This window comes from Convolutriloba macropyga, chromosome 4 (assembly GCF_964194025.1).
Source record: "Convolutriloba macropyga chromosome 4, txConMacr16.3, whole genome shotgun sequence".
Classification (NCBI taxonomy): Eukaryota; Metazoa; Xenacoelomorpha; order Acoela; family Convolutidae; genus Convolutriloba; species Convolutriloba macropyga.
In genome coordinates, this window is record NC_134471.1 from 44,313,286 (window position 1) to 44,326,811 (window position 13,526).

Sequence of the window (13,526 nt, forward strand, 5' to 3'; positions counted from 1 at the left end):
CAGCACCAATACAAATGTACAAAGTCGACAATAACTCATTTGTTGTTAATATATTCAAAACCAATATTTTTATAGACAAAAGCAACAGAATCAAGCAACTGTAACCTATAACGAACCCTTTCGGACAAAAACAAGCCAAACCAAATATTTTATTTGGCTCCTAGAGCGCACCACGAACCTATTTAACTTCTGTTAAAATCATTCAATATATTTATCTGGATGGCATATTCGTAAGACACTGTCAGCCAAACAAGAAACCACTGAACAAACTGGGCGGAACAAAACTCGCGGCAATTAGGACGTGAGCAGCGGCTACCCTTTACATTGCTGATGCATGAAAATTGTTATTATTATTATTATTATTATACATATACTAAGTGTCCTAAGATCTGATTTTTGAACGAGTCGTGTAAGTATGATGCAATGTGTAAACTTTATTATCAATACATAAATTAATTAACCTGAGGACTAAAACGGGCCGATAGCCAGGAAATGTACCTTTGATCATATTGGCGAGCAGAGGTCCACTGGCAGTGAGCCACTGTAACTCTATCTGGAATGCTGCTAGTGGGTGATAGAGTGCATTGTAAGCACAGTAGCAGTACTCATACCGCTCACTCCATCTCTTCCTATCCACAGATTTGCAAGCCACTTTAACAACAGGGAACAGCATATCACCCCAAGTCTCGAGCGACCTCGTCATTCCCGATTCTCTCTCTTCGCTAGTCTCCACTTGGTTTATATCTGATGCAGAACCAATTAGTTCATTTTGTTTCAGGTCTGGGTCCAAAATTTTTCTTTCATCCATTGCAGGCGCTAACTGCCGTTTTGAGTCATCGGCTTTTACTACATAATCGTCCAATGCCTGTTGCGAGTTCTTTACACCTGAGTTCTCTCCATCGTTCCCGATTATGTCAGTTTTAGATATAAATCTTTCTAACGAGTTCCAATAAGGCGTTGTGATCAATTTACACATTTCAATGCTAGTAAACCAGTTCAAGCTTGACTTCAGCTCTTTAGATGAACTACTATTCAGTTGACGCAAATCTTCAAGTTTTGTTTTGATTCTGTACCACTGGTTTGATGTCGAATTCTGTTCACACCAGGCTGTCATCATCTCCAGGTAGTTCCAGCTGAATAGAATACTCTTGTTTCTCTCACCTTGTCCAGACAACTTGGGCGCCGGAAGGAGTCCACGAAAAGGATTGATGGTGTAGAATAGGAAACCAGGTGAGAAATGATTAGCTAGGTATCTTAAATTGGGGGGCAATCTGTACACCTCCCTATCTGAGAGCACATAGTCTGTTAGGATGACAGTTGGGTAAATGACACCTTTGTCCAGTAAGCTCTGGAACTTGTCCATCACTAAACATCACAGCACAATCAATTTACACTGATATTTTAGAATCTGTTAAGAGAAACTTTATATCCAATTGTTGAGATCCGAACGTCATTAGAATTAAAACTTATTTTGCATTTCACAAAGAAGACATTAGAATGTATCCCACCCATATTTATCATGGACGAGAACACGTCGGTGGTGAGTGTTCATACCTTCCTGTTGAGTGGGCTGTCGATGAAGGAACTTGAGAGCCCATCTGACTGCGTCCACTGATAGGAAAGAGACGGAAGGGACATCAGAAGATGGATTAGCCGACTGTTGTTGTTGTTCACTTGTAGTAGAAGCAAACGACTGAGGACAAGCTAGTGACGCAAAAGAGGATGACTGGAAGAAGTCGAAGGATGTGGCCACATGTCCACTTTTCACCAGAAATTCAAGAAAGATGTCATCAGGCGAATGAATTGTTATGAGTGGGTGGACAGACATAGACACCTACAAGCTACAGCTCTTAACCCATCACTCTAATAAATTCACCATAATCGATTAAGGCTAATGAGCCAAATTGTAGAGAACAGTTCAGTCGTATACTTAAAGTCGGGATTGCCAAAAAACAACCAACGTTGGCACCTGTTCGTCGTTGTGACTTAAACAGGTCAGTGAATAGTTTAAGTGCAAAAAGTGTTCTACTTCCGTCAGCAGTTCCAATAAAGCTTGATAAATACAGTGAACTCAGCCTCTAAATCGGAGAAAATATCAATGCTAATAGCATTAGTATTTATTCTAATAAACATAACGAGCTCGAATCCATTGCAGCCTGCTTCAGTAGGCCTGGGGAAAATAAATTCACTGAGGGTGGGGGGGGGGGGGGGGCTTCAAATGACGTCATTAGAGGGTATTATTAACCACCATAACCATTAAAAAAATTTAAAGTGAAAAAATGACACCAATTTGGCGCACTTTTCATTTGAATTTTTGTAGTGAACCACCGCCACTTGAGTTCAGCCGCTTAAAATTGTAAATGAGAACGAAATTTAGATCACGCAAAACAAAAAAGTCACGGGCGTAAAAGTAACTCAAAAAGTTAAAACGGTCAAGCGAAAATTTGGCATAAAATTGCAGCCGGTAGAATACCGGGAAAGACTCGAATGAGCCGGTGAAAAAAGCAGTAAAATCAGTAATTAAACTATTGTTAAAGTCCATTGTTAAAAAACAGAATTCAACATTCTAAAACAGAAGTCAAAGTTCAAAAACAAACGTCAAAAAATCAAATCATGAACAAACTTGCTTCAGCTAAAAGACTAACTTTATGACAAACCATGAAAAAACTTGCTTCTACTGGTAGGATACCAGTAGAATACCGAAGAGTCGTGCAATAAAGCTCTTATTTCACACTAACTATTTCAGAATTATCGAAATGTTGAGGAGGGGTGTAGGCAGGGGTAAGTAGGGATGAGGGTAGATGTGGGGTTAGGTGGGGATAGAGTTAAGCGTGGGGACTGTTATGAGATCAACACTTCATAAAATGAGCTTTACTCCATGAATGCTACCAGCAGTTTCTAACTCCTATAAATTAAACTATGCTACTGTTCAGGTCCAATGTTCAAAAGCAGAAGTCAGTTTTCAAAAACAGAGGTAAAGGTTCGGAAAGAAAGAATTCATGAACAAACTTGCTTCAGCTAAAAAAAACCTGTTGAAAACTAATACTTTTTGCCTCGTAAAACAAACCAAACCAACACGTCTTCAATAATAATTTGATTCGAGAGCAATTAAAAACTGTTATAGCCAACTATATTAGTTCCTAATGTCCCCAACTCTATTAGTTCCTAATGGATTTTCGGGTTGTGAAGCTTCATTTGATTTAGCTTTTTTATGCTATATGGTGCAAACTGTGTTTATTACGTGGCGCAAACGCTTTGAATGAATTCCAAATTCAATTCCATTCACTCGAAACAGTGAGTGAGATAAGATCAAGTTACAGCGGAAAATTGAGTCCTAAAACGTTGAAGTGCCTGTCAAAGCACCAAAAAAATTTTTAAAAAAACCTCAATTCCCAAAATCTAAACAAAAACGACTGACGTCGGAAGAATTACTCTCGAACGACTAGTGGGAGCTCTAATCTTTTGGAGCCTGCTTCATTCCGAGTATCATTTGGCGTACGTGCATTTTAGGTAATCAATTACTACGAGGGTTTCTAATGCTTCTAATGGCGTCGTTAGAGGTTATTATACACCACCAAAACCATAAAAATTTAAAGTAAAAAAATGACACCAATTTCTCGGTGAACTGCCACCACTTGAGTCCAGCTGCTTAAAATTGTGAATGAGAGAGAAATTTAGCTTACGCGAAACAAAAGTCAAAGGCGCAAAATTCACTCGAAAATTCAAAGCTGTCACGTGAAAATTTTGCATAAAAAAGACCAATAAGTTTACAATAATTGCTTCAAACTTCGTCCGAGAGCAGTTATAAAGAATCACTTTTCGTTTTGGCGTGGCCCCTATCAACACCCACTATGCGGCTTCTGGGAGAGAATCATAATTATAGAGAATCATTATACTTTCAAGAACATAGCCAGCAGATTGCCGGAACAGCTGCGGAAGAATAGACCGTGCCGCATAATACAGATAAAAACAGATAAATCTAAATTGAAAAAGAAATCGACGCCGCTCAAAAAGCTAGATACAAAAACATTTGGCGATTAACCAATAAAGCTTGCTAATATTCATTCCGCAGAAGCTTTTTATCAGGAACCCTCACTGCAGATACAAGTTCCTTTGACCTTAAATTAATTCTGATTAAACTTAAGTTTTAAAGCGCAAAAATCATTTTATTAAATGAGGTACGTCACGTATGATCAAAATCTAATCACGCAAATGATCGTAAAACCATTGCTAGAGAAAGAATGAGAACGACGTCACGCACGCAAACGGCATTAGTGAGAGGAAGAAATAACTCAGAAAATTTGACGTTTTCAGCTTTGCTGTGTTAACAAATGTGAAACAAAAAAGAGCGTCAGACGACAAAACAAAAAACAAAGCATGAAAAATTTCGGAAACGACTCAAAATCATATCCTCCAAACAAACTCGCATTTAAAATAACTAGTATCTCCTTCCAGCAGGCATCAATTCAGAGAAAAAAACCAACAGTCCTAAGTCAAAGAACAAAAGAAAATTTGCCAGAAAAAATTAACATGAAAAATCAGTTAACTTCAATTTATTTTCTATGTAGTACAAGTGAACAATGTAGTTCAAACGAAAACCTACAATGTAGTATTTCACGCCATGAAAACAAGTGATACAAACACAAAATACCAGCCAAGCCTTGAGCTCACAAATAGCTTTATTTTCGAATAAAAGGAGAAAATATCAGACAAAATTTTGTACAATTTGTCTATATTTTGTAAATTGCAGAGAAAGAGAAAACTTTGTAGCAAAAGAAAGTTGCATCCTCTATAGAGCGTACAGGCATGAGGCTTTAATTCAATTACCAATGAATTCAATAAAAGAATATAATGGGCCAAAATAGCAAAAAAAAATCAGCAAACTAGTTTGAAAACCTTCAAATTAATCAACAAACAGACAAGAGAAACAGAATACTATTCAAAGGGAAAAATGTTTGAAATCAAAACCCTAAGACCCCAAATCTAAGACCCAGAAACCATTCGTAGAAAGTAATTATCAGTCAAAAGTAATTATCAGTCTTCAAGCAATTTCTCAGTGCCGAACGGTCAAATGAAATCAAGCGCAAATAAAATCAAAATCATTATCAAAAGGCTAAAATCAATATTTTTAACAACTGATAAAAGCAGAGCTGATTATAACTATAGGGCTCAGGAAAAAGATAGACCGATACACGCTAGAATGCGGAGAATAAGGACAAAAACAAAACCATATCAAAAAAACAGACTAGTCCCTGATTTTTGACAGCTTAAAATCAATGCTTAAAAAAATGAAGTAAAAAATACATTCCCTTACTTGGCTTAAGACATAGCTTATAAAGCTTATATACAGCTATCCCCTGTATAGATTAAAGAGTAGAAACATAGTTAAAAGATTGAAGAACATTTTCAAAAATTTTTCATAATTGCACTCATGAAAAATTGCAGATTTTCAAATACCGAACGCCACAAAACCATTCAGTTATTAGTAAAAGAAAAATAGGATCTCTGACAGTGCACAAAGAGACTTTTTCTTGTAATTAAATTCAAAAAAAAACAAACAAAAAACAAAAGTTAGACAAAAAAGTGCCAAAATCGGGCAAGCATGTTTACAATTCTAAAACAAAAAAACTAACATTATGATGAGGCATTTATTGTATGAAATATCAAAGGTTAATTGCCATATGCAATGATTTTCATTCTAGTTTTGAAAAAAAAATCTGCTTAAAGATCCAAAAATGACGAAATTTAAAAAAGCCAAAAATGAATAAAAAAAATGGGAAACATGTGCTCATTCAGAAATTAAAATGCATTATTAGACTCATAAAAACTCTTTGGTATCAATTCTTAAAGTTCACAAATTAATACAGCTTCTGTTTAAAATTGTTTCTACAAAGAAAACTAAATTATATGCGAAAAAAACTGGGCAAATTGGACGAAAAAACGGGTGAAAATGGTTATCTATATACGGCATTCTGTCAAAAAAACATACCCGGCAGATTGCCGGAAAATAGCCGCCGTTGATTCCAATAAGGATGATTGGGATTGAACGAATAGAATATATTGAAAAAAAAAGATTTTTGTACAAAAATATTTTTTAAGTCCGATTTATTTTGATGGCATTTCGTAGTTGAACATACTTCTATTTCTTAGAGAGAGGCTACAGGGGCTACTATCAACACCAATAAGCTTTAGAGGTGGTAACTAAGACTTATAGGAACGACGTTCAAATAGCGGGCATCTAAAATTGGGCTTTATGGGTTTATCCCGTTTCTATTTCTGACTTCAATTTTTTATACCGACTCTGTTCATTTTGAATTGCTTTGCTTAGCAACTGATGTTCAAATTCACTTTTAGCAGAATGAGAGAAGAGAGAAACTAGCCTAGAGAAGTCAAAAAGATTTCACGCAAAATGTCGAAAAAGCGGCAAAATGGTAAAGCGAAAAAAAGTTTGACGAAGTAAAAAAAAATACGAGCGCAATAATAGCCGGCTGAGAAGATGAGGGCGGCTATTAAACACTTTTTAAAGACGAAAAGTCATTCACTCAACGCAGCGCATGATCAAATAACTTCTCTTGATCAGAAAAAAATTACTTCACATGGCAATTTTACTCACTTTTGCTGTTGGGTCAAAACGCCGTTTGAACAAAATAGTACTTCCGGTAAAAAAAAACCTTAAAACCAATACCACTCTTCGAGTCGTAAAAACTAAGAGCACCGCAATATAGCTCCGCTCAGCTTACAGCTTCTCAGCTATAATGATAATGGAGCGGTTTAATTTGCCTTATTAGTAACGGGAGGCGGGGATTAAGCAATTACACTTGCATGTGGACTGTTGCCGGCTGTAGCTGTACCAATAGTTCCGACAGACGATCCTAGTTCCAAACCCGGAGTCTGCTGCCTGGATTTCTTTCTGGACCTCTCAGAGAGAGTCTTCTTTTCCGGGGTTGGGGTGGAGGTAGCGGATACATTAGGAGTATTGGAGGCGGAAGTCTTGAGGAAACTGCTTTGGTCACGTGAATCAACTGAGGAAGTGGTGGATAGAGAAACAGTATCAGATGCTGCTGATGCGGTGGATCTCACATCAAGACTCACTCTAAAAACCCTCTTTACTGCCACCAACAATTTTTCAAAATTAAATATTGGATGCTAAATTATCAAGCACCTATCGACCAATTATCACCTATTAGCCTAATTGTTGTGATAAACTTATTAAATAGTTTAAGATGATGAATGCCTACCCAATGAATGGTTGTGGAAGTGATTAATCTCAACAACAACAGCATCAATCGTATTCCTACATGGCTGGTACTCCTTCTCTTCCTTCTTTCCGATATCAGGGACAAAAACCTATGCAGACGAGAAGCGGAAAAAGGGCGCGTGCGGAACTCAGTCCAATCAGTGAAGGGGAGCAGTGGATTCCAGTGCCATGGATACCAATATTCAGCAAATTATTCAAGAGTTACTCAAAAATGCTATCCCGGGAATCATGCATGAGATTCAAAAACAACTCGAAGCTCCGGGAACAGATATTGTTGCGAAATCATTTGAATCAATTCGAAAGGAAAACCAAGAAAATCTGGATTACTTGGAAGATAGATCTTCTCTTAAGGCAATGTGCGAAGCTGAGATACTTGAGCAATACAACAAGCGTGACAATCTGAAAATTTACAACATCGACGAAAAAGATCGCGAAACGTACGAACAAACGATGGATGCTGTGGTCAGTATCGCTCATGAATTCGGTACAGAAGTAGACATCAAGGATATTTCTACAGCTCATCGGCTTCCGAAAAGACGAGGGGCAATCACAGTAGTGTTTGCTGGAACAGCGTTAAAGATAAAATTGCTGCAGAAAAAGCAACTGACTGAGAAAAAAAGATACAGAAAAAATCAGCATCATGGAGGATACCACTGGCCCACGAATGGCATTCATGAACATGAAACAAGATTGTAGGATAAAGTCAGTGTCAATCAGTGAGGAAACAATCCATTTTGTCTGGAATATAGACAACAAATTATACATAATTGATGGGCTGTACGAAGGAGGATGTTTCCTATGTTTCCTATATTGCAACTTTGCTGACGTCAAGCAATGTTTCCGTGGATTTTTAAAAACAGTACCAACTCAAACCCGTCGTAATTATGTGTCCTCTCATCATTCTCGATCTCTAAAACAGATGTTGTAACTTTACCTAACCATAACTTAAACCCCTCAGTTAATGTAACTCCTAAAGCAAACGCGATCTTGCATTTAAACATAAGGTCAAATAGTAATAAATTACAAGATCTGGAGGCTCTCATTTATGAACTTCATTCGTTACCAGCTATTACATGCTTAACAGAAACGCATTTAGAAAACAAGGATGAATCACACACTTTTGCTGTTCCGGGCTATAATGAAGTGCAAGTTAACCATAGAAACAGATATGGCGGCGGAGTGATGATTCAAGTCCAAAGTAGAGCCACATCAATCAGAACCTTTGAAACATTTTTTGAAGAAATTTGCGCTTGATTTATATTTTAGTATCTTTCTTTCAAAATTCTCGACATCTATAATAGACCGAGAACAAATAAGGTTGATTTTATTGATACTCCTGATCAATATCTGCAAGATAAAACTTCTGCCAATGTACCATTTGTAATTTGCGGTGATTTCAACATCAATACAAAAGTCCAAAATCAAGTCACTAGACAGTACTCGGATGTTAGAGTTTCAAACGCTTTCGCTTTGTTTAATGAGTTCGATAAAGCCACCAGAGTAACAGATCATTCGGTTACTCTTACCGATCATTTTATATATCAAAACCTTCCTGATATTTCGTCAGCCGTTTTGTCCCACCAAGACATCGCAGATCATTATCCCATAATGTGTGTATTGTCTATTAACACAGATGATGACAAAGTAATATCTCAGCAATACCAAGATATGAAATTTATTCACGATCCCATTAAGGTTCAACCTTTCCTCAATTCTCTTGAGGCTGGCTTGTGTCAAAGCGAAAGTGAACTGTTTTTGTGTGATGATCGCAATGAAGCATTTTCTATTTTCAATACCGAGTATATTAGTAATGTTACCAAATTTGCACCGCAAGAAACGTTTCGGAAACAACCAAAGTTAATACCCAATTGGTTTAACAAATCCCTGAAAAATTTGAGGATGAAAAGAAACCAAACACATGAAAACGGAAGCAAATTGGAAACAGTGCTAGCTTCTCATCTTTTCATTATCATCGTATTAAGTTTGAAATTGCCTACAAAAAGGGAAAAAAATCGTTTTTTTTTGCTGATAAATTTCAGTCCTGTATTGGTGACGCTAAACAAACTTATAAACTACTTAATGAAATCAGTGACAGAAGTATGCAATCCCTTAGGGTAACAATATATCCTTCTTGTTATGAAGCGACTACTACACTCTCCAATGAGGATGTTGCTGAGAAGTTTAACTCGTTTTGTATTAATGCACCCGATGATAATGTTGATGATATTGAAATATATTAGCGATAATCATTAACCTAGAAAATAAAACGTTATCAGGTATTGCTGGTATAATTAAAATACTGGTTAAACTCAACAGCAACAGTGGTAGTTTGCCTCCTCAAACATTTGATTAACATTTCATTCGCTGCAGGCACCTTTCCCAAAATACTAAAGTACGCAAAAGCTTTACCGCTGCATAAAGGAGGTTCAAAACTTGAAGAGAAAAATTATCCACCAATATCGCTCCTTGTTATATGGAGTGAAATTTTTGAACGTGCCATGTCTAAAAGAGTGCACAAATTTTTTGAAAGCTGTAATCTGCTAAGCAACTGTCAATCTGATTTCAGAAGCAAGTATAGTATCATCGACGCACTTGTAGAAATAACCGAAAATATCAGGCAAAAGTGTAATGTCAAATCTATAAATCGTTTCTTCCTTGACCTCCGTAAGGCATTTGATAGCATTGATCAAATTATATTACTTCAGAAGTTGGACTCGTATGTTGTCAGGTCAAAAAAGAAATAGATTGGTTGAAGTCGTACTTAACCAATCGCCAGCAACAGGTTGAAGTTAATGGTGTTGTATCTAAATGGCAAAGCGTTAAGTACGGTGTTCCACAGGGTTCTATTCTTGGTCCACTCCTCTTCTTAAAATACATTAATGATTGACCATTAAGGTGCACTAACTCAAAAAGTGTGTTGTTTGCTGCTGATACGAACCTCACTTTCATTGATGTTGAAAGTGAGGTCGTTCAAAAAGAATTAAATGAAGTAAAAAATTGGCGTTCACCGAACAAATTGTCTCTTAATGTTGATAAAACAGTTCAGATGAATGTTAAGCAAAATGCTATTGATAATGTGTTCCTGATTGATAACTCAACCTTAAATGTCCAACATGTGTGCATGTACCTTGGTGTCTTTGTAGACAATAAGCTATCTCTTGTTTCACATGCACAATACGTAACATCGAGACTCTCTCAGCATTGTGGCATATTGGCAAAACTTAGGCATTTGGCCCCGCAATCTAAAATAATAGAATACTACAAAACCAACGATAACTCTATTATCCAATACGGTGTTCTGATTTACTGTTGTACAAGCTATTCAATGTTGGAGCCTATTTTTATGCTCCAAAAGAAAATTTTGAAGCTAATTTATTTAAAGAAATATAGTGATAGTTCTTCAGATCTTTTTATGAAGCCTAAAATTTTGAACGTGTATCAACTTCATATATACGAACTTCTTAACTTTGTCTTTAAATCATTAAGTAAGCTCCACCAAGAGCCACAACTCAATGACATGTGTACTTTTGTTGAAAGGCTGATAACCCGCAGTTCGGCACAACCGCTGCTAAAAGAAACCATTTGTAGGAAGCAAATTGAAAAAAGACCAGTTAAGGAAAGAGCCACTAAGCTTTTCGATGCTCTTCCAAATGCAGACGTTTTTCCTGAAGATATTGTTTGCGGTTGTGTAAATAAACTTATTTATTTTTACCACAATTTTAAAGAAATTTATTAAGTCAACAACAATGATATTGTCAGTAGCCTCTTTGCCTGATTTTATTTTTCTTCTCTTTTCTATACCCTTGGATAAATGCAACCAGAGGTTTATTTGAGAGTTGGCTTTTTTGTGTAAAAATATGAGCCTCTAAAACACCGTAGTTTACGAGACATTGCAGTTTATGTGGTTTTTTTAGCATTTTGTAATTTTGTAATACATTCAAAAATTTTCGAGCTTCAGGTTTAAGTCCCAGAGTGTAGTACTATACGAGGAATGATGACCCAGAAATGCTGAGGCCGATCGGAATTTCCAATAAATAGTTATAGCTTTTTTCCCGAGAACATTTATACTACTTTTTTTCTGAAACTTATTTAAATATTGACTGCAAGTTTAGAGAGTCTCACTGCTGCAGGATTTTGGGGAACTAGTACCCCGTTACCTGTCCTCTTTGGTTGCGGTAAAGAATTATTTTGTTTATCATTAGATGTTAGATTTGTATTACTTGATCAAGGAAATAAATTCTTTCTTTCTTCTGACCAGACCAAAGTTCGGGTATGGGCAAACAAAGACCCAACTAGTGTATTGTATGCGCCAGACGGAGGGCGTGACCGATGTTTGGTACAGGCTATGATTATGCTCTTGAATTGCACCTGACCCGCCCAAGTTCGCCTGGCCCATACCTGCCCCGGGTCCTGGTGTAGGAACATTTTTTAGATCACGGTGTTCTATGATCGATACATTTGGGTCCTGATTTAGATTTTTTTGTTGTGATTAACCCTAGTCTCCAGATCTGATGAAACGTTAACACTTTAAGTGACTTTGATCCTGATCCTATCTTCAGTGGCTCAGCACTGATTTCTATAAATCAACATTTCACATCATATAAAAGTGCCAAATACGAGGCTCCTCTACAATGCTTTCTATATCGTTAAAAATGAGCTGCAGTACTACAAATTAATTATAAAAACGCATTACCGATTAAAGATAATTGACCAAAATGTAAGAAGAGTTCAACCGCAAGTTGAAAATTTAAATGCCACTTTAAACTCTTGTAAATAAAATCATTTGTACACGCATTTCATAGTCCTAGTGTCAACCCCGTCAGATATTCGTTTAGTCTAACACTGCGAAAAAATCTACAAGTAATAAATAAGTAGGCAAGTAGAATTGAGGAGGATCGTGTTACTCTCAAGAAGCAATTTTCAACACCCGAATCAATGGCAAAATAAATCAGAGATAAATCATTTGCAAAAACGACTCTACATAATTCAAATCTGATCATGTGTTCAAAAACAACCGAGAGATTTTTCATCACTACTATGTATTGAGAAAACAAAGATAAATTATGACAGAGCTCAGTTAATTTAGGATTACCCTAGATACGTTCAATTCAGAAATTTGAAATTAACTCGCTCAGAAGAGACACGAACCCTGACGAGTGCTGCGTCAAGTGAATAGGAGGTTGTGTGTTTGAGTCCATTGACATTCTGAGATTGGTGGCTCCCTTTCGAATGTGGTCGAGGCCATTTAGATATTCGATGAAGCGACAGAACTTGTCCACTCTATCCAGCAACTCACGCTCCGTCCGCGGGAAGTCGTATAGGAAGGGTGAATACCTACTCGAATAAATTAAGCACAAAATTAGTTCAGATTGTACATTAGCTCATCGAGAGTGAAAAAAAATTTGCATCAGCTACAAAAGGATTTAAGATCTAAAATAAAAATTTTCTGCAATCAGCAAGAACTGGTTGCCTAACCTGTTCAGTTCTCCTTCTTCTCATTCAGTTTTACCTTGTTTCTATCCAAGAGATCTGGAGTAACATTCTATTTTCTCGTCCTTTTCTAAATACAAGGCCACTATAATAGCCGAATGAAAAATTCTCCGACGGAGCCCTTAGCAACCTTTAAAACTTGTTAAAAAGTTCAGAGAGAAAGAAAGAATTTATTTCTCCAGAAAAAATGAACAAATTCATATGATTTAGGTCATAAAAAACAAAAATAGCGAAAGAAGTTGTGATGGATACTGCACCTGGAGAGGGGGTCGAGCGAACGGGCGTACAGATGGAAAAAAAGGAGTAAACGAGGGGAGGTGGAAAGGAGTAGAGGGGGTCAAACTCCAAAAACCGCCTTGCACACCATGGATTTGTCTTCGACAGATTTGTCTTCGACAGATTTGTCTTCAACATTTTCGGTGAATGGCATACTTGAAGATTAGTAAAGGACTAGGCTCGAACAGAACTTCTCAGCAACTAAATGCCCTCCGGACTTTACCTATTTATCCCGTTTCTGTGGGCAATAAGTCAAATAGTAAGACGAAAAAAACTAGCCGACGAAAAGTCGGTAGTGCAAAAACTTGCATAATGAAGACAAACAAGACGGATCTAATTGCTACAAACTTTGTTTGAGAGCAATTAGATATCAAAATTAGCCACAAGGTGAAATTAATTGTCTGTCGTTGCATACAAAAGATGAATAAATGGCACACGGCGTTAAGTCGATAATAAAACAAATTTTTCAGGGCAAATTGAACAACTCTGATTCTTGCGAATA

General features: G+C 36.8%; 1 protein-coding gene across 2 annotated transcripts in view; it reads right to left on the reverse strand.

Annotated features, from left to right (window-relative positions):
- LOC142337698 (GATOR1 complex protein DEPDC5-like) overlaps positions 1-13,526 on the reverse strand; it is a 186,920-nt gene that overhangs the window by 38,864 nt on the left and 134,530 nt on the right. For both annotated transcript variants that reach the window (XM_075387143.1, XM_075387144.1), the window contains 4 exons: positions 12,407-12,592; positions 6,823-7,093; positions 1,555-1,834; positions 499-1,365 (listed from right to left, as the gene is read on the reverse strand). In XM_075387143.1, the coding sequence (XP_075243258.1) occupies positions 499-1,365; positions 1,555-1,834; positions 6,823-7,093; positions 12,407-12,592 (1,604 nt within the window). The remainder of the gene's footprint in view (positions 1-498; positions 1,366-1,554; positions 1,835-6,822; positions 7,094-12,406; positions 12,593-13,526) is intronic.